This window comes from Carcharodon carcharias, chromosome 1 (genome assembly GCF_017639515.1).
Source record: "Carcharodon carcharias isolate sCarCar2 chromosome 1, sCarCar2.pri, whole genome shotgun sequence".
NCBI lineage: Eukaryota > Metazoa > Chordata > Chondrichthyes > Lamniformes > Lamnidae > Carcharodon > Carcharodon carcharias.
The window spans coordinates 229,641,308-229,662,954 of record NC_054467.1 but is presented as its reverse complement, the minus strand read 5'-3'; the positions used below and the strand labels follow the sequence as shown (position 1 = coordinate 229,662,954).

General features: G+C 42.9%; 1 protein-coding gene across 1 annotated transcript in view; it reads right to left on the bottom strand.

Moving 5' to 3' along the window:
• Positions 1-21,647, bottom strand: part of ccdc142 (coiled-coil domain containing 142) — a 212,934-nt gene that overhangs the window by 91,674 nt on the left and 99,613 nt on the right. Inside the window, exon 8 of the mRNA XM_041195012.1 lies at positions 14,921-15,096. Coding sequence (XP_041050946.1) covers positions 14,921-15,096 — 176 coding nt within the window. The remainder of the gene's footprint in view (positions 1-14,920; positions 15,097-21,647) is intronic.

Sequence of the window (21,647 nt, the reverse complement as noted above, 5' to 3'; positions counted from 1 at the left end):
TCTCCCCACCCCCACTAGAGCTATACCTTGAGTGCCCTACCATCCATTCTTAATTAGCACATTCATTTCGATAATATCACCAACTTTAACACCTATGTGTTCCTTTGTTCTATTGTTGTTGACATCTTTTGATGATCTGCTTCTATCACTGCTTGTTTGTTTGTTTGTCCCTACAACCACACCCCCCCCCAACTTCTCTCTCTCTCTCTCTCTCTCTCTGCAACCACCCCCCCCCCCACAACCCACCATCACACACACACCTTAAACCAGCTTATATTTCAACTCTTTCTTGGACTCGAACTAAAGTTCTGTCGAAGGGTCATGAGGACTCGAAACGTCAACTCTTTTCTTCTCCGCCGATGCTGCTAGACCTGCTGAGTTTTTCCAGGTAATTCTGTTTTTGTTTTGGATTTCCAGCATCTGCAGTTTTTTTGTTTTTATCTTTGTATTAATTTATCTTCACTTCTTTTCTCCTGTATCTTAAGTTCCTACTTATAAAACCAAAAATGCTACTAGCTTTTTTATGGCTAGGAGTGGTCAACAATATGCTTACATTTCACTCTCTAACCAATACTGTCTGTCAAGAGTCATCATCAGGAAAAGAAAGAGCAATATATTGAAAATCATGCTGGGGTTTAAAATATATACAAGAAACCATGTGCATTTCATTCAACATTTTGGTACATTTTTAAAATAATAGTTAGCTATAATTTTCTATTTACTTTCTTGGCATTTACTCACACCGATTTGTGAACATGTATTAAATGCACTTTTAGCAAAATTAGTATCAGCAATGGTGACTATGTAATGATTAGATTGTCATAAAGATCCATCTGGTTCACTAATGCCCTTTATGGGAGGAAATCTGCCGTCCTTACCCAGTTTGGTTTAGATGTGGCTCCAGGCCCACTCCAATGTGGCTGACTGCTAAATGCCCCCTGAAATGGTCCAGCAAGCCACTCTTGCCACCAAACTGCCATGACAAAGTATAATCACTGTGGGAGTACCTTCACCACACAGACTGTAGTAGTACAAGGGCAACTAGGGATTATCATAAGTATTGGCCTTGCCAGTGACACCCACATCCTGTGAACAAATAAAAAGAGGTAACTTGTTCAGTGCACTCAGAAGCACGCAGTGTGCATTCTCTTTGGTTCTTCAAAACTGTATTGCTCCATAAAAGGAAAAACCTTTGTGTGTTCCATCTCACTATGGCTGAATGAATTCCTCTTTAACAGTTTTATTGGTCTGAATTTGGTTCTGCATTTTTATACATTAATTCTGTTAGTGAGTATTGTGTTGCTGCTTTATGCACTCTTCTGATTTTAAGTTCCAAACTGTATAATCATTTTTCCAATACTTCACAAAATTAGACGATGGAAGTACTAAAATTAAATCAAGTTCACAACCACGCCTATTATAATGATCAGAAGAGATGCTTAAGAATTGAAGTCCATAAACACTTGTGGAACAGCAATTAGCAGAGACCTAATTTATTTTATGCAAATTACTGCTGCAATATAAACAAAACAGTACCTTTGGCATTTTAAATTTAAAACACATTCCATGAAATTGGGTCTCAAGTACTGAGTCACCCCTGGAATATCACTAAGTAGGGCTATCAGGTAATTTTTTGTATTCTTTCATGGGATGTGGGCATCGCTGGCTTGGCCAACGTATGTTGTTCAACCCTAATTGCCCTTGAGAAGCTGGTGCTAAGCCATCCTCATGATCCTCTGTAGTCTATCTGGTGCAGGTATACCTACAGTGCTTTTCGAAAGGGAGTTGTAGGATTTTTATCCAGGGCCAGTGAAGGAATAGCAACATAATTCCAGGGATGGTATGTGGCTTGGGGGGATCTTGTAAGTGGCATGCATCTGCTGTCTTTGACCTTTTAGGTGGTAGAGGTTGAGAGTTTGGAAGGTGGTGTCGAAGGAGTCTTGGTGAGTTGCTGCAGTGCATTTTGCAGGCATTACACACTGCAGCCACTGTGCATCAGTGGTGGAGGGAATGGATGTTTAAGTTAGTAGATGGGGTGCTGATCAAGCAGGCTGCTTTGTCCTGGATGGTACGGAGCTTCTTGAGTGTTATTGGAGCTGCACTCATCTAGGCAAGTGCAGAGTATTCCATCACACTCCTGGCTTGTGCCTTGTAGATGGTGGACAGGCTTTGGAGTAAGGACAGGAGTGAGCTACTAACCTCAGAATTCCTAGTCTCTGACCTGCTCTCATAGCACATTATTAATATGGTTAATTCAGCTCAGTTTCTGGTCAATGGTAACCCCCAGGGGGTTGATAATGGGAGATCCAATGATTTACAATATATATTAATAACTTAGATGAGGGAAGTGAATGTACTATCGCCAGGTTTTTAGATGACACAAAAATAGGTGGGGAGGCAAGTGGTGAGGATGACACAAAGAGTCTACAGAGGGATAGAGACAGTTTAAGTGAGTGGGCAAAAACTTGGCAGATGGAATATAAGGTACGAAAATGTGAGGTTATGCAATTTGGCAGGAAGAATAGAGGAGCTGAATATTATTTAGATGGAGAAAGACTGCAGAAGGCTGCAGCACAGAGGGATGTGGGAGTCCTTGTGCATGAATCCCAAAAAGCTAACATACAAGCTCAACAGCTAATAGGGAAGGCAAATGGAACGTTAGCCTTTATTTCAAAGGGAATGGAGGATTAAAAAGGGAAATTTTGCTAAAACTATACAAGGCACTAGTTAGACCACACCTAGAATATTGTGAACAATTTTGGTCCCCTTATCTAAGGAAAGATATACTGACATTGGTGGCAATCCAGAGAAATTTCACCAGGTTGATCCTAGGTATGGGGGGATTTTCTTATGAGGAGAGGTTGAGTAGGTTGGGCCTGTACTCGTTGGAGTTTAGAAGAATGAGAGGCGACTTTATTAAAACATATATGATTCTTGGGGGGCTTGACAGGGTAGATGCTGAGAGGTTGTTTCCCCTTGTGGGAGAGTCTAGGACCATAGGGCATAATCTCAGAGATGAGGGGGAATTTCTTCTCTCGGAGGACAGCCAATCTGTGGAATTCCTTACCACAGAGGGCTGGAGAGGCTGGGTCGTTAAGTATATTCAAGGCTGAGATAGACAGATTTTTAATCAGTCTGGGAATCAAGGGTTATGGGGTAAAGGCTGGAAAGTGGAGTTGAGGATTATCAGATCAGCCATGATCTCATTGAATGGCGGTGCAGACTCGATGGGCCGAATGGCCTACTTCTATTCCCAAGTCTTATGGTCTTATAAGGAATAGGAGCAGGAGTCAGCCATTTGGCCCCTCAAGCCTGCTCCACCCTTCGATAAAATCATAAAATCATGGCTGATCTGATTGTGGCCTTAACTCCACCTTCCTGCATGCTACCTTTTTGTGATTCATGTACCAGGACACCCAGATCCTTCTGGACCACAGATTTCTGCAAACTTTCTCTATATAAATAAGATTCTGTTTTACTATTCTTTCTGCCAAAGTGGACAACCTCACAGGTTCTCACATTATACTAATCTGTCAAATTTTTGCCCATTCACTCAACATATCTGTATCCCTTTGCAGGCTGTGTGTCCTCTTCACAACTTGGTTTCCAACCTATCTTTGTATTGTCAGAAAATTTCACTCTAATATACTTGATTCCTTTTTCAAGCTATGAAAATAGATTGTAAATAGTTGAGGTCCCAGCACTGATTCCTGTGGCACTTCACTAGTTAGTTTTCCAACCTGAAAACAACCCATTTCTTCAGGAACTGCTTCATGTAAGCTAACCAATCCTCTCTCCATACTAATATGTTACCCCCAACACCATGAGTTCTTGCTTTATACTCACAGACGTTTACAGCACAGAAGGAGGCCATTCGGCCCATCGTGTCTGCGCCGGTCAACAAAGATCTGTCAACACTAATCCCATTTTCCAGCGCTTGGCCCAAAGCCCTGGAGGATATGGCTTATGTAGTAATCTTTTAAGTTGCACCTTACTTGATGCCTTCTGGAAATCCAACTACACAGCTGCTGGTTCCCCATTATCCACTCTGCTTGCTACTTCCTCAAAGAATGCTAATAAATTTGTCAAACAGAATTTCCCTTTCAGAAAACCATGATATTCTGCCTGCATGTATTATGATTTTATAAAGAGAAGCTGAATACATTGGGCCTATATTCTCTGGAGTTTAGAAAAATGAGAACTGAAACATTCAAGAATCTTAAATGACTTCCACTGGTTGGGAAATCTAAAACATGGGGCAACAGTCCCAGGATAAAAGGCTGTTCATTTAAGACTCAGATGAGGAGAAATTACTTCTTAGGAATACTCTACCCAGGAGGTTGTGGATGCTCCATTGTTGAATACATTGAAGGCTGATATAAGTGGATTTTTGGTCTCTCTCAGAGAATAAAGAGATATAAGGAACAAGAGGGAAAGTGGAGTTGAAGCCCAAGATCAGCCAAGTTTGTACTGAATGGCAGAGCAGGATTGAGCAGGCTTGATCTACTCCTGCTCCTATTTCTTGTGCTCTTGTAAATGTCCTGTTATTACCTCCCTAAAAATGAATTCAAACATTTTCCTATGGCAAATGTAGGACTAACTGGCCTATAGCTTCCTGCTTTCTGCCTCCCTCCTTTCTTGCACATTGGTTGTACATTGTCATTTTTGAATGTGCTGGAACCTTTCCAGAATCTAGGGAATTTTTGAAGATAACATCCAATGCATCCACTAACTCTGCAAACATTTCATTTAAGATTCTGGGATGCAAGCCATCAAATCTAGGGGACTCGTCAACTTTTAGGCCCATTAGTTTTCCCAGTAATGTTTCCTCAAGTGATCACGATTGTTTTAAGTCCTCCCTCCCTTTTTGCTCTAGATTTTCAACCATTCTTGGGATGGTTTTTCTATAGTGAAGACTGGTGCAAAATACCTGTTCAATTCCTCTGCCATTTTCTTGTTTATTGCTGAGAAAAAGACACATGTTGTGGAAGCTTTTCATCCTGCACTCGTCAGGGCAATTCTCAAGGATACCAAATGTAAAGGGAACAATTAATTCTGCATGAGGGAGTGCTGATTGGTTGGCAAGTGGATTCTGTTTGGTAGCAGAGTTGCCATGGTTAATGCACCAGTTAACTGATCACTGACAGTTAATTGCCAAACTTTGTTTAAATTCAAACCAGGAAGATTGGTCAAGGCATTGCCCTAGGGAATGAGCCAAAGAATGGCTGTTGCCGGCTTTGCTTAGTTGAAAAACATGATATTCTTGCGAATTGTCTTGCAAGATGAAAAGCTTCAACAGCATGTGTCTTTTTTCAGCAACATTCCACATGGAATTACACACCGGTTAGCCTAACATCAGTAGTGGGGAAAATGCTAGGAATGTAATAGTGCTTGGGCCCCAGCTATTCACAATATATATCAATGGGCAGAATTTTTCGCTCGGTGTGCGGGCATGTGCCCAACCCGCTCAAGTGTGAAATACTGCGTGATGATGTTGGGTGAGCGTCCTGACATCATTATGCAATATTTCGGTCGGTGGGCACACGCGCGAGTGTCTGAAGTGTGCCCAATGACAAATAAGAAGTCTATTAAGGCCATTAAAGTAGTAATTACCTGAGATTTTTCTTCCCCTGTCCAATGTTAAGGTTGGCGGGTGGGCAAAGCGGCCAGGCGGCCTTTGAATTTTTCAGGAAGTCTCCTCCATGGGCAGGATAAGGTTTCCGACATTAATTTTTAAAAAATAAAAATGTTTGGACAGAATTTTTATCATCCATATGTTCCGGTGACTGATTCTGATGCGTGGGCACTTTCTCTCAGTTTTTAAAATCTTGATTTTTTGCATTTAAATTCTTCAGCTCCCTGAGCCAGCGTTCAGGGAGCTTTCCTTGCACATTCCCCCGTGCCCGCACTGACTTCAGCGCTTGCCCTCCTCCTACCCCAACCCCGGCAGCGCTGAGCCTTTCAGCGCGCCTTTCACGCTGACTGGCCATTAATTGGTGGTGAAATCTCAGTCGGGTGGGGGGGCGGTGGTGATCGCAATCAGGGGTCTGTTCCCCAGCCGCTCCCGGACCTGCCGATCATAGTTTGTTGACGACACGAAACTTGGTGGGAATGTGAGTGGTGAGGAGGATGTTATGAGTCTTCAAGGTGATTTGGACGGGTTGAGTGAGTGGGCAAATACATGACAGATGCAGTATAATGTCGATAAATGTGAAGTTATCCACTTCGGTAGGAAAAACAGATGGCAGAGTATTATTTAAATGGTGATAGATTGGGAAATGTTGATGTACAAAGGGTTCTGGGTGTCCTTGTACACCAATCACTGAAAGCAAGCAGTTAAGAAGGCAAAGGGTATGTTGACCTTCATTGCAAGAGGATTTTAAATACAGGATCAGTGATGTCTTACTGCAGCTATACAAGGCCTTGGTGAGACCACACCCAGAGTATTGTGTGCAGTTTTGGTTTCTTTACCTAAGAAAGGATATACTTGCCATACAGCAAATGTTTACCAGACTGATTCCTGGGATGGCATGATTGTTGTATGAGGAGACTACACCTTGCATTCACTGGAGTTTAGAAGAATGAGAGATCTCATTGAAACGTATAAAATTCTGACAGGGCTGGACAGACTGGATGCAGGGATGATGTTTCTTCTTGCTGGGGGGGTCTAGCACAAGGGGTCACAAGTCTTAGGATATGGGGTCGGCCATTTAGGAATTAGATGAGGAGGAGCGTTTTCACTTAGAGCGTGATGAATCTATGGAATTCTCTACTACAGAAAGCTATGGAGGCCAAGTCAGTGAATATATTTAAGAAGGAAATTTCAAGGCTCCAAAGGCGTTAAGGGGTATGGGTTGAGAGTGGGAGTATGGCACTAAAATAGAGGATCAGCCATGATCATAATGAATGGCAGAGCAGGCTCGAAGGTCCGAATGATCTACTCCCACTCCTATTTCTATGTTTCTATGTTCTGTATTGCCAAATGACTATCTACCTGTTCCCCATTATTAATTCTCCAGTCTCACCCTCAATGGGTCGCTCACTGAGGGACCAACATTCACTTCAGCTGCCCATTTCCTTTTTACATACTTGCAGAAACTTTTGTTTGTGGAATTATCCTCATCTTAGCTAGCTTTCTTTCATAGCTTAATTTTGTCCTCAGTATTTTTTAAATCATTCTTTGCTGGTTTCTAAAATTGTTCCTATCACTAAACTTCACAACACTGTACACATTTTCTTTCAATTTGATACTATGCTTATCTTCCTTTTTTAGCCAAGGATGGTGCATCTTTCTCATATTGTTTCTTTCTCAATGGAATAAATCTTTTTTGAGTCATGAAATATCTCCCTAAAAGTCCGCCACTGCTTCTCTAATGTCCTACCTTATAACCTATTTTTCCAGACCACTTTAGCCTACTCTGCCTTCAGGCTCATGTACTTGCCATTATTTAAGCGTAAGGCATTAGTCTTAGACCCAGGTTTCTCACCCTCAAGCTGCATGAGAAATTCTATCATGTTATGATCACTGTTAGACTCCTTTTCAATGAGGATCTTTAATTAATTGTGTCTCATTACACATTACAAGGTTAAAAATAGCATCTTTGGTTGACTCAAGAACATACTGCTCTAAGAGATTGTCCCAAATAAATTCTAGAAACTCATCTTTGTATTCGAAACAATTTCTCAGAGTACTACATTCTAAAGCCAGCCAGGGAGATGGTCAATGCCTGGCACTTAAGGGGAGGCGGTGGCTCAGTGGTATTGTTGCTGGGCTAGTGACCCAGGGTAACCTTCTGGGGACCTGGGTTCAAATCCCACCATAGCAGATGATGAAATTTGAATCCAATCAAAATCTGGATTTAAAAGTCTAATAGAAACCAGAAGCAGGAGTAGGCCATTCAGCCCTTGAGCCTGCTCCGTTATTCATTATGATCATGGCTGATCATCCAACTCAATAGCCTGCTCCCACTTTCTCCCCATACCCTTTGATCCCTTTCGTCTCAAGAGCTATATCTAACTCCTTCTTGAAAACAAACAATGTTTTGGTCTCAACTACTTTCTGTGGTAACGAATTCCACAGGCTCAACACTCTCTGGATGAAGAAATTTCTCCTCATCTCAGTCCTAAATGGTCTACCCCATATCCTCAGACTGTGACCCCTGGTTCTGGACTCCCCCACCATCGGGAACATCCGTCCTGCATCTACCCTGTCTAGTCCTGTTAGAATTTTATAGGTTCTATGAGATACCCCCTCATTCTTCTGAACTCCAGCGAATAATCCTAATCGACTCAATCTCTCCTCATATATCAGTCCCGCCATCCCAGGAATCAGTCTGGTAAACCTTCGCTGCATTCCCTCTATAGCAAGAACATCCTTCCTCAGATAAGGAGACTAAAACTGCACACAATATTCCAGGCGTGGTCTCACCAAGGCCTTGTACAATTGCAGTAAGACATCCCTGTTCCTGTACTCGAATCCTCTCGCTATGAAGGCTAACATACTATTTGCCTTCTTTACCGTCTGCTGCACCTGCATGCTTACCTTCAGCCTTTCATGATGACCATAAAGCCATTGTCATAAAAACCTACCTAGTTCACTAATCTCCTTCGGCTGGTCTGGCCTACATGTGACTCCAGATCTACAACAACGTGGTTAACTCTTAAATGCCCTCTGAAGTGGCCTTTCAAACCATTCAGTTGTATCATACTGCAACAAAGCCTAAAGGGGATGGACCGGCATCGACCTAAGCACCAGAAACGACAACAGCAAAGTGCTCCTTACTAACATCTGGGGACTAGTGCCAAAATTGGGAGAGCTGTCTCACAGACTAGTCAAGCAACAGCCTGCCTGTCAAACACACAATATCCTACCTGACAGACACCACCATCGTTTTTCCTGGGTATGTCCTTTCTCACCGACAGGTCAAACCCAGCAGGGGTAGCAGCACAGTGGTATATAGTCTTTGGAGTGCTCAAGATTGACTGCAGACCCGGTGAAGTCTCATGGCATCAGTTCAGGCATGGGGAAAGAAACATGTTGATTACCCACATACTGCCACCCACCTCACTCTCAGCTGATGAATCAGTACTCCTCCATGCTGAACATCACTTGGAGGAAGCACTGAGGGTGGCAAGGACACAGAATGTACTCTGGGCGGGAAACTGCAATGTCCATCACTAAGAGTGGCTGGGTAGCACCATGACTGACCAAGCTGGCCGAGTCCTAAAGAACATAGCTGCAAGACTGGGTTTGCGACAGGTGGTGAGGGAACCAACAAGAGGGAAAAATATACTTGACCTCATCCTCACCAACCTGCCTGTTGCAGGTACATCTGTCCATGACAGTATCGGTAGGAGTGACCACCGCACAGTCCTTGTGGAGACAAAGTCCTGTCTTCACATTGCCGATACCGTCCATTGTATTGTGTGGCACTACCACCATGCTAATTGGGATAGATTTCAAACAGTTCTGGCAACTCAAGACTGGGCAACCATGAGGCTCTGTGGACTATCAACTGCAGCAGAATTAGTAATCAACCATTATTTGTAACCTCATGGCTTGGCATATCCCCCAATCTACCATTACTGCCAAGCCAGGGCATCAACTTTAGTTCAATGAAGAGTACAGGAGGACATGCCAGGAGGAGCACCAAGAATACTTAAAAATGAGCTATCAGCCCAATGAAGCTATAACACAAGACTACTTATATGCCAAACAGCATAGACAAAGTTAAGCAATTCCACAACCAACAGATCAGATCGAAGCTCTGCAGGCTTGTTACATCCAGTCGTGAATGGTGGTGGACAATTGAACAACTCACTGGAGGAGGAGGCTCCACAAGTATCACCATCCTCAATGATGGGGGACTCCAGCACATCAGTGCAAAGGATAAGGCTGAAGCACTTGAAACAATCTTCAACCAGAGGTGTCGAGTGGATGATCCATCTCGATCTCCTCCAGAGGTCCCCAGCATCACAGATGCCAGTCTTCAGCTAATTCCATTCAGTCCATGTGATTTCAAGAAATAGCTGAAGGCACTGGATACTGCAAAGACTATGGGCTGACAATATTCTGGCAATAGTACTGAAGACTTGTGCTCCAGAACTTGCCACACCCCTAGAAAAGCTATTCCAGTACAGCCACAACACTGGCATCTACCTGGCTATGTAGAAAATTGCCCAGGTATGTCCTGTAGACAAAACACAGGAAAAATCCAACCTGGCAAACTACTGCCACATCAGTCTCCGTCATCAGTAAATTGATGGAAGGGGTCATTAACAATGCTATCAAGCAGCACTTGCTTAGCAATAACCTGTACACTGATGCTCAGTTTGGGTTCCGCAAGAGCCACACAGTTCCGGAAGTTATTACAACATTGATTCAAACATGGACAAAAGAACTGAACTCCAGAGGTGAGGTGAGAGTGACTGCCCTTGACATCAAGACAGCATTTGACTGAGTGTGGCACCAAGGAGTTCTAGCAAAACCGGAGTCAATGGGAAACAAGGCAAAACTCTCTGCTGGTTGGAGCCATACCTAGCACAAAGGAAAATGGTGGTGGCTGTTGAAGGTCAATCATCTCAGTTCCTGGACATCACTGCAGGAATTCCTCAGGGTAGTGTCCTAGGCCCAACTATCTTCAGCTGCTTCAGCACTAAATTTCTTTCCATCATAAGGTCAGAAATGAGGCTGTACACTGATGATTGCACAATGTTCAGCATCATTCGCAGTTCCTCAGGTACTGAAGCAGTCTATGTCCAAATGCAGCAAGATCTGGACAATATCCAGGCTTGGGTTGAAAAGTGGCAAGTAACATTCACATCACACAAATGCCAAGCAATGACCATCTCCATCAAGAGAGAATCCAACGATCGCCCCTTCACATTCAATGGCATTACCATTGCTGAATCTCCCACTATAAATATCCTGGGGTGAGCATTGACCAGAAACTGAACTGGTATAGCCATTTAAAAACTGTAGCTGCAAGAGCAAGTCAGAGGCTTTTGTTAAATTCATTTTGGTGCCAGTCAAGCAGGCTGCTTTGTCATAGAGGGCGTCAAGCGTCTTGAGTGTTTTTGGAGCTGCATTCATCCAGGCAAGTGGACAGCATTCCATCACACTCCTGACTTGTGTCTTGTACATGGTGGTCAGGCTTTCAGGAGTCAGGAGGTGAGTTACCCGTCACAGGATTCCTAGCCTCTGACCTGCCCTTGTAGCCAAAGTATTTATGGCTTGTCTAGTTCAATTCCTGGTCAATGGTAACCCCCAGGATGTTGACAGTGGGAGATTCAGCAATGGTAATGCCATTGAAAATCAATGGGCGTTGGTTAGGTTCTCCGTTGTTGGGGATGGTCATCACCTGTCACTAATGTGGCGTGAATGTTACTTGCCACTTGTCAGCCCAAGCCTGGATTTTAACCAGGTCTTGCTGCATTTGGACGTGGACTGCTTCAATATCTGAGGAGTTGCAAATGGTGTTGAACCTTGTACGATCATCAGTGAACATCCCCCCTTCTAACTTATGATGGAAGGAAGGTCATTAATGAAGCAGTCGAGGATGGTTGGGTCTAGGATTCCTCACACCCTCAAGTCCAAGCGGCACAGACTGCAGCATATCTGGCACATGGCTGGTTAAGCTATCCATCATCAAATGTGATTAAGCCACATTAACTGCTATTGGGCCACACTCTTATTTACCATAACCACATACTTCAGTGTCTTCCTTGCTTGCAACAATAATCCAGTATCAGTTCTCCAGTACCAACCATCTCCTTAAACCCATTTCCACTAATCCCATTCTCACCTCCAATAAAATAATGTATGGATTACTTTATCAGCAAGATTGAGACCATCTGTTTAGCAGCCTCTGCTGTTCCGCCCCTTTCATCTTTCCCTCCAAATGAAACAATCTTCCAGGCTCTTCCCTGCCTCTATCTCTCTCTCTCTACTTTCTCTCCCATCTCGCAGGCTTTCTCTGAATTTACCTCATCCATGAGATCCACCACCTACTTCCTTGACCAAATTCTGCTGAACTGATCACCTAACTAAAATCTGTAGAAGTGGGAGGACAAATTTAAGAAAGATATAAAAACATAAGATTTCTTCGGTGCTGTAAAATTTTATGATTCTGTGAGCAAGATCTGGGAAGGGAGGAACTACAGGAGCAAATAAAGTTATAATTATTATTCTGATCAAAGGTCATTGAGCTGAAACATGAACTCCTTCTCTCTCCACAGATGCTGCCTGACTTGCTGAGTATTTCCAGCACTTACTGTTGTTATTTATTATATATAATTATTATTGTATCACTTTAGATTAAAAAGAAAATCCTAAAAGCAAGCATTTGAGTAAAAACACAAAAAGATATAAAAATAGTTTTGTTCTTCCTATACAAATAGTATTTATGCCTTTACAGGGAAAGATGTGATGTACTGCGCTATGCACTTCAACTGCAAAACGTACTTCAATGAAATGGGTTAGCTCTCAGGTCCATGTCACATTTTGTTTCAGGAATGTGCAAAAAGCAGACAAAATGACAACTTCAAATATGCCACTCCTGACCAAACAATTTTTATGGCTATGCTAATACATTCTCAGCATCCAGACAGCTCCAATTACTCTGAAATGGAATGAGTTTCATTAACTAGTCAGCGATTGGATCCTTGTGGCAGATCCAAATTATTTATTATTTAATTTAATTTTCACAACTATTATACAGCTAAAAATAAGGGATAAAAAATGGCATTTGACTCTGAAATGGAATGAGTTTCATTAACTAGTCAGCGATTGGATCCTTGTGGCAGATCCAAATTATTTATTATTTAATTTAATTTTCACAACTATTATACAGCTAAAAATAAGGGATAAAAAATGGCATTTGACTCAGCAGTGCAAACAGAATGTATTATGCAAACACATGTTCTGTTAATGAGTTACGGTTGGCATCACCAGTGGGCTTATGACTTCTATTTCACTACTCTAACTCATCAGAAATATACAAATGAGCAATCTATCAGGCCAGCCCACTCAAGGAGTTTCAATCCCTTAATTCTTGATTATATATTTGTTATATTCAAATATATTCAATGTAGAAACCAGCTTGCGCCTTAACATCCAGGCAGCATTTGATCAAGTGTAGCATCAAGAGCCCTAGCAAAACTGGAGTCAATTGGAATCGAGGGGGAAAATCTCTGCTGGTTGGAGTCGTACCTAGCACAAAGGAAGACGGTTGTAGTTGTTGAAGGTCAATCACCTCAGTTCCAGGACATCAATGCAGGAGTTCCTCAGGGTAATGTCCTAGGCCCAACCATCTTCAGTTGCTTCATCAATGACCTTCCTTCCATCATAAGATCAGAGGTGGGGATGTTTGCTATTGATTGCACAATGTTCAGCACTACTCACGACTCCTCTGATACTGAAGCAGTCCATGTCCAAATACAGCAAGACCTGAACAATATATCTGGCCCAACAACTAGCAAGTAACATTCACGCCACACAAATGCCAGGCAATGACCATCTCCAACAAGAGAGAATCTAACTATCCCCCACTGAAATTCAATGGCATGACCAGCACTGAATCCCCCACCCCCCCCCCCCCCCATTATCAGCATCCTGGGGGGGTTGCCATTGACCAGAAACTGAACTGGACTAGCCATATAAATACTGTGGCTACAAGAACAAGTCGAAGACTAGGAATACAGCACCTCCTGACTATCCAAAGCCTGTCCAACATCTACAAGGCACAAGTCAGAAGTGTGATGGAATACTCTTCATTTGCCTGGATGAGTACAGCTCCAACAACACTCAAGAAGTTTGATGCCATCCAGGACAAAGCAGCCTGCTTGATTGTTTGTGGATAGGGTGCCATTCACTTCCTCTGCCAATGGTGCATAGTGGCATCAGTATGTACCATCTACAAGATGCAATGCAGAAATTCACCAAGGTTGCCTAGGCAGCACCTTCCAACTCACAACCTCGACCATCTAGAAGGACAAGGGAAGCATAAATATGGGATCACCACCAGCTGGAAGTTTCCCTCCAAGTCACTCACCATCCTGACTTGGAAATATATCACAGTTCCTTTAATGTCGCTGGGTCAAAATCCTGGAACTCCTTTCCTAACAGCACTCTGGGTATGCCTACACCATGCGGACTGCAGCAGTTCGAGAAAGCAGCTCATGACCACCTTCTCAAGGGCAATTAGGGATGGGCAATAAATGCTGGCCTTGCCAGCAACACCCACATCCCATAAATGAATAAAAAAAGCTTTGCTCAGTGGCAGAAAAGTATACTTTTCTCGTTGGAATGATGGCCTCCTCCATTCTGAATTTAGGAAAATGACAACTAATATTGTAATTAAGTTAAAAGACAGCAATCTTTTTACTTTCCATGCTTCATTCATAACCAACTTTAAATATACTGTAAAGAAGTTTATAAGATCAGAATATGTCAATGAAAATACAAATAAATACCATGATCCAACATACAAAATACAAATCCGTATGCACGTAAATGGAAAAAGGTGTGCATGGGTTCCAAAAACCATATATTCAGATTTATATTGGTTTAAAAACAGCATTGTTAGCAGGGATAAATATTTAGTTATATTGCCCAGTAACGAACAGCAGATAACCTACATTTTCAGAGAAAGACTGTTCATACCTTTAGAAGTTTAGAAACATTGCTTGCAATGGCTACCTTGGATAATGTATGTGGCTCATTCAATAAAATATACCAGCCACATTTAAAAAAAGTTTTGTGCAATATTGCAGATGAACTGCTTCTCTCATTGGCAGAGGAAATGAGAATATGGTCAAGTTGGTTCATGCTCTAGAACAAGACTGGACAAAATGCTTTCAACAGAACTCACTGTAACTCAGAAAAAGTGAAATAACTGATTAAAATCAAAACAGCACTCACTTTTAGATCTGCTTGAATTACTAGCAGAAACTGATTCATGGACCAAGAAGAAAGGAATTGGAAACCTCTTGTCATTAACCAATGGGATGATGTCTGCACTGTTGTGATGCAATGACTCATTGTCCGCACCAAGATTGATGGCACTACCAGCTTTCGAACTATTCCAGTCCTGGCACCTGCAACAAGGAACACACCAAGTCCAAGTTTAATATGAGCAAATAATTAGAAAAAAACAATCAAGTCTTTCAAGCCTCTGCCTTCAACAGCCAATGTACAATCTACATTTTTTGAATTGTATCCCAACAATTAAATCTCTGCATATTATTATAGAGTAGTATAACTAGTTAATTAAGATTTGTTCAGGAATAATCTACAGTACAAGCAATTTCTGTTAATCAGGAAGTCTCATGAGATACAATTTATTTCATGTGATCTTGGAAATCTTGTATGATTAAAAAATAAAGGTTTCAATGCATAATTTTGTTCAAAAGTTGGAGTTAGTAAGAGATCTGGACGTCTACAAAATTTCTGTTGTGAGAACAGACAGTAGGCTCATTATTCTGCCAGTGGTATCTGGGATCGTCTTTCAATTGTTGGATGCCTATTGCTTCCCTGAAAAATGGGTGAGTGGGCATTGAAAGTTTGGTAAAGGCTTTGGGCAGAATCGGCAGTGCCCACTGGTGTCGTAAGCGGACAATATGACAAGAAGGCCAAAAATCGGTTTCATGACGTTGTGAAAACAGTTTGCGATCGTCCACTCAGCCCGTTGATGGTGGGAAACACGGCCTGCCATCGGGCATTGGGAACCTTGTAAAATATCTGCATAGCGTTATAAGGCTAGCCCACTGGACTCAGACCGCCCCATGCTGGATCGTCCACCTACATCACACCAACGTGTTTCACAGCTACACATAAGTGACGCTCACCTGGCGAGCTGCACTTCGCTCGGGACTTTGAAGTTTGTTTGCCTACCTTGCTTCGGGCAGCACTCACAGTCATCAGCGCCAGGTTTCACAGACAGCACCACATCACTTTTAGGGGAGCTCACGGGCAGGTCTCTACCTACCAGACCAGCCATAAGGCAGGGGTCGCTTTCTATTGCTACAGGGCTAGCGCTTGCTTGGGGAAGGGAGGGAAGTGGCCTCAGGCAAGGGAAGAGGCTGCAGGGTGAGGGCTGTACTGAGGAAGGGGGGTATCCCAGGGTTTGTGTGGGGGCACATGTTGATCTATGCAAGCGGCCTCAAGATGGTGAGGACTGAGGAGGCAGCCTCCAGAGCTGATGAAGCCAGATGGAGATGTGGGGGCGTACGTGAGTGACTGAGTGGTAATGTCCTTGAGCTGGCAGTGAGATGCCAGTGAATGTGTGATGAAATGGTTGCCTTACCCTGGTGGCATGGATGAGATCATTCATCCTCAAATCTGCATCGGATGGCCAATCTTTTCTGTGCAGCATTGGCACTGATCCCCACTGCCATCACCTACCAAGCCAGTGTGGTAATGTTGTTACCCCTCTTGCGGCCAGAGTGGGGGTAGAGGACATCACGGCGGGCCTCCATAGCATCCAAATGGTGCTCAAGGGTCACATCACTAAACCTGGGAACTGCAGTCTCCTTATCTTTCGAGGCCATGTCTTATTTGCAGCAGTCCTGGGCTGGAAGCACAAAGGTGTGCGCATGGCTGTGCTTTAAATTTGGCCACTGACGTGATGAAGCGGCAAGGTGACGGTATGGTGGGCGAATCGGGAGCTTGCCCACCATGCAAACGGCGTGTTTCCCGGGAATGCATAATTAATGCAGTGAGTTTGGGATGAAACGACATGGGAAGTGCAAATCTGGGATGATTCCGCCCTTTGTGATCCCATTTGCCCGCTTGAATCAATGGTCAGACAGACCTTTAAATGTGCAGACAGCATTCCTGCCCAAAAGAGGCAGAAAGCGGTTTAGATATACAAGTCGTGGTCCTAAATCTACCGTTAGGCCCTGATTGCAACGTTCAGGAGAAATGGATGATGTATACACATGGTACTTGCGAGTCCCATTTCTGAAGACTTTAAGAGGCCTAACTGTTGATCTTAAAAGGCCACAAGAATTTTTTCCTAATGTTGAGTTTTTAGGAGTATTTGTAAGAGGAGTGCTTTTCCAGGTTCTACAAAAATTTTTTGGTCTGATACCAACCTGTTCCCTCCTATGACAGGCCTTACCTGATGGCCAGCTGAGTTCAGTTGTAGCCAATATTCTTCCTGACAAGCCCAGCAAGCTGCGACGGGGTACCTATTTGCCATCCGCAACTCGCTTCGGCCCAAAATCTAAAAATTGTTTGGGTCTCCCAACTACCATATTGAGCAGGTCCTGCAGGCTGACATGCCAACCAAAATGTCTTCCTTATTATCTTAACAGCATATTCATGAGAATATGAAACAAAAAGAGTGCTATTCAGAAATAGGACTAGACCTTTTGAAGCTAAGGCTTGGATTTTGCAGCTCCACCCACCGCCAGGATCTTCTGTCCCAACGAAAGTCAATGGACTTTTGACCGGCTCGGCACATCCCCGTAGCGGGTGCCGCCATGGTGCAGCCAGAAAATCCCGACCTAAATCTATATACATGTGGGTCATTTTGTTGGAGATAGTCACTGCTTGGCACTTACGGTGTGAATATTAGTCGTCACATGCTACTTATTAGCTCCAAGACTGAATGTTGTCCAGGTCGTGCTACATGTGGGCTCAGAGTGCTTCATTACCTCAGGAGTTACAAATGGTAATGAACCATGAGTAATATTCAGTGAAATTTACACATTTGTTCTTATTATGAAGGGAAGGTCACTGATGAAATAGATGAAGATAGTTGGGCCTAGGACACCACTCTGAGGAACTCCTGCAGCAATGTCCTAGGTTAAGACAATTGGCCTCCAATAACCACAACCACCTTCCTTTGTACTAGGTATGACTCCAGCCTGTGGAGAGTTTTCTCCCTGATTCCCATTGACTTCAATTTTAATAGGATTCCTTGATGCCACAGTCATCAAAAACTGCCTTGATGTCAAGGGCAGTCACTCTCACCTCATCTCTGGGATTCAGCTCTTTTTCCTGTTTGGACCAAGGCTGTAAGGAGGTTTGGAGCCAAATGGTCTTGGCAGAACCAAAACTGACCACCACGGTGTGAGCAGTTTATTGCCAAGTAAGTGCTAATTGATACTACTATCAACAATACTTCCACCAGTTTGCTGATGATTGAGATTAAAGTGACTGGATGCAAATCGGTTGGATTAGATTTGTCCTGTTTTTTGTGGACAGAACATAAATGGGCAATTTTCCACATTGTCGGGTGGGTGCCAATGGCTGTACTGGAACAGCTCAGCTAGGGATGTGGCGAGCTCTGAAGCACAACTTTTCAGGATTAAAGTTCGGATGTTATTGAAGTCCATAACCTTTTCTGGATTCAGTGCCTTCAGCCATTGCTTGATATCAAAGTGAATCGAATTGGCCGAAAACTGGCTTCTGTTTTGTTGGGTTCTTTTTTATTCACTTATGGGATGTAGGCATCGTTGGCTAGGTCAGCATTTATTTCCCATCCCTAATTGCCCTTCACAAGGTGGTGGTGAGCTGCCTTCTTGAACCACTGCAGTCCATGTGGTGTAGGTACGCCCACAGTGCTGTTAGGGAGTGGTTTCCAGGATTTTGACCCAGTGACAATGAAGGAATGGCGATATATTTCTAAGTTAGGATAGTGAGTGACTTGGAAGGGAGCACCACCACTGAAAGTTTCCCTGTGTCTACTGCCCTTATCCTTCTAGATGGTAGCGGTCATGCATTTGGAAGGTGCTTCCTCAGGAGTCCTGAAGAGATTCTGCAGTGCATCTTGTAAATGGTACACACCGCTGCCACTGTTTGTCAGTGGTGGAGCAAGTTAATGTTTGTGAAAGGGGTGCCAATCAACTGGACTACTTTGTCCTGAATGGTGCACTTATCCAGGCAAGTGGAGAGTATTCCTTCACACTCCTGACTTGTGCCTTGTAAATGATGGACAGGCTTTCAGGAGAAAGGAGGTGAGTTACTCGCTGCAGGACTCTTAGCTTCTGACCTGCTCTTGCAGCCACAGTATTTATATGGCTAGTCCAATTCAATTTCTGGTCAATGGTAAACACCAGGATGTTGATAGTGGGGGATTCAGCGATCATAATACCATTGAATGTCAAGGGGCGATGATTAGATTCTCTCTTGTTGGAAATGGTCATTGCCTGCCACTTCTGTGGTGCGAGTGTTACTTTGCACTTGTCAGCCCAAGCCTGGATATTGTCCAGGTCTTGCTGCATTTGAACGTGGATTGCTTCAGTATCTGAGGAGTCGTGAATGGTGCTGAACGTTGTGCAATCATCAGCGAACATCCCCACTTCTGACCTTATGATGGAAGCAAGGTCACAGATGAAGCAACTAAAGATGAGTTCTGTCGAAGGGTCATGAGGACTCAAAACGTCAAATCTTTTCTTCTCCGCCGATGCTGCCAGACCTGCTGAGTTTTTCCAGGTAATTCTGTTTTTGTTTTGGATTTCCAGCATCCGGTTTTTTGTTTTTTGTTTTCAACTAAAGATGGTTGGGCCTAGGACACTACCCTAACAAACTCCTGCAGTGATGTCCTGGAACTGAGACAATTGACCTCAAACAATCACAACCATTTTTCTTTGTGCTAGGTATGACTCCAACCAGTGGAGAGTTTTCCTCCTGATTCCCATTGACTCCAGTTTTGCTAGTTTTGATGCCACACTCAGTCAAATGTCAATGCCTTGACGGGCAGTCACTCTCACATCACCTCTGGAGTTCAGCTCTTTTGTCCAGGTTTAAACATAGGCTGCAATGAGGTCAGGAGCTGAGTAGCCCTTGCCAGACCCAAAGTGAGCAGGTTATTGCTAAGGAAGTGCTGTTTTACAGCACTATTGATGACCCCTTCCATCATTTTACTGTTGATAGAAAGTAGGCAGATGGGGCAGTAATTGGCCGGGTTGGGTTTGTCCTGTTTTTTTGTGCACAGGACATACCTGGGTAATTTTCCACACAGCCGGGTATTATGTAAGCATAGTAGGCACTAGAATAATTTATTTTCATTTTCATTCTAATGAAGTAGATCCTGTTACAAAGAAAGTTTCTTTATTGAAGACAGTGTCAACCTTACTCGTTATTAAAAGATAATTATGTACAGTTACTATTGTATACCCTGGTAATCAATGATGGATGAGAGAATATTGAATTCCTGGTTATAATTATGTATAAACATTGGATGGCTGTTAATGATTCTAAAGCTATAATTCTATTGAGAAGTTAAGAACATTAAAATTTTTAGGAAGAGAAAATGACCTTAAAAACTCTCACATGCACGAGTTAAGATCGTTTCATAATCTACTCAGCTGAACTGGAAGACTGAATTATTCCATGAATCACCAAGAACATCTACTGCTATTATATAGAGATGTGTTTTTCTCCTGTAAATTAAAAAATACTGCATTTCCAAGAGAATTTTTCTGTTATTCCAAACTTGAATAATGGCATAATCCTTCAAGAAATTGCATAATTATTGAGTTCAGTGTAAAAATAAAAATGAAGTCAGCTGTGAATTTAGAAAACCAAGGCAAACACATTTGTATTGAACTGTTGGTAATGCCATCCTTCTAATGAGGCATTAAAGCAAAATCCCATCCCCTCATTTAGATTCCATGAAAACAAGTTCAGACAGTTCTCACACTGTCCAGACCAATAACCTTCCTTTAACTATTGCCATTAAAAAACAGATTTACTAGCCATTCATCTTATCGCTTCTTCTCATATAAATTTTGACTTTGGAATGCAGGCACTGATATTATGGAACATTTCTGAGATGTGATAAGGTTTTATATAAATGAAACTCGCTTCTTTCTAAAATGTAAAGACCTGCTTCTTCTCAAATTTCTTTATATGGCTCAGCTACATTTATGCTTGGCTTTTTTTTAAACTATACTTGCTGAGTGTATTTGGAATCATGTGATATTGCATATGACATACATATTAGCATAAACATATATTTCAATGATTATATTCAACATACTAACAAATACACTATCACAACAGTCACCATCTTCGTTTTCCAAATTATCTCTTAAGTTGAAGGATTTATGCTTTGAATCTTTGACCTGGATTTTGGAGGTGGCCAGGGTTCCGCTGCTGGGACAGAAAGTGGGGTCTGGCGACAGTGGTTCAGCTGCTGGTGAGATCCAGGGCCACACTTTTATAGGTGGTGGCCTCTGATACTGCTGTCCAGTTTTGGATGGCGGCCTGCCCTCAAGAGCTGCCAGCTCCATCAGAGGGACAGATGGTTGCTGTACAGGCAGGCAGGAGGCCTAGAAAAGTAGGTGGAGAAATTTTAAGTAATTCTAGTGTCCAGTTTAGAGAGGAAAACCCCTCTGGGTAAAGTGTTGGAGCAGCAGGGACTGCTTTCCCTGCCCACTACCCACTTCACACCTGGGCTGCTGCTGGCAGCCTGCTCAGGCAGCAGACTATCGATCCGTTGTCAGGACAGACCCTAATTGAGCCTTTAAGTATGGAAATTATTTGCCCACTTCCTTGGTGTAGGCAGTCTGCCCACTTCTGGTGCCACTGTCAGTAAAATGCTCGTGACAGGAGCACACCAGGGAGCTGAAGTGATGATCTGAGGAGCCAGTAAAACTCTTTCCTTTTACGCAAAAATAATACAAATTATCTTAAC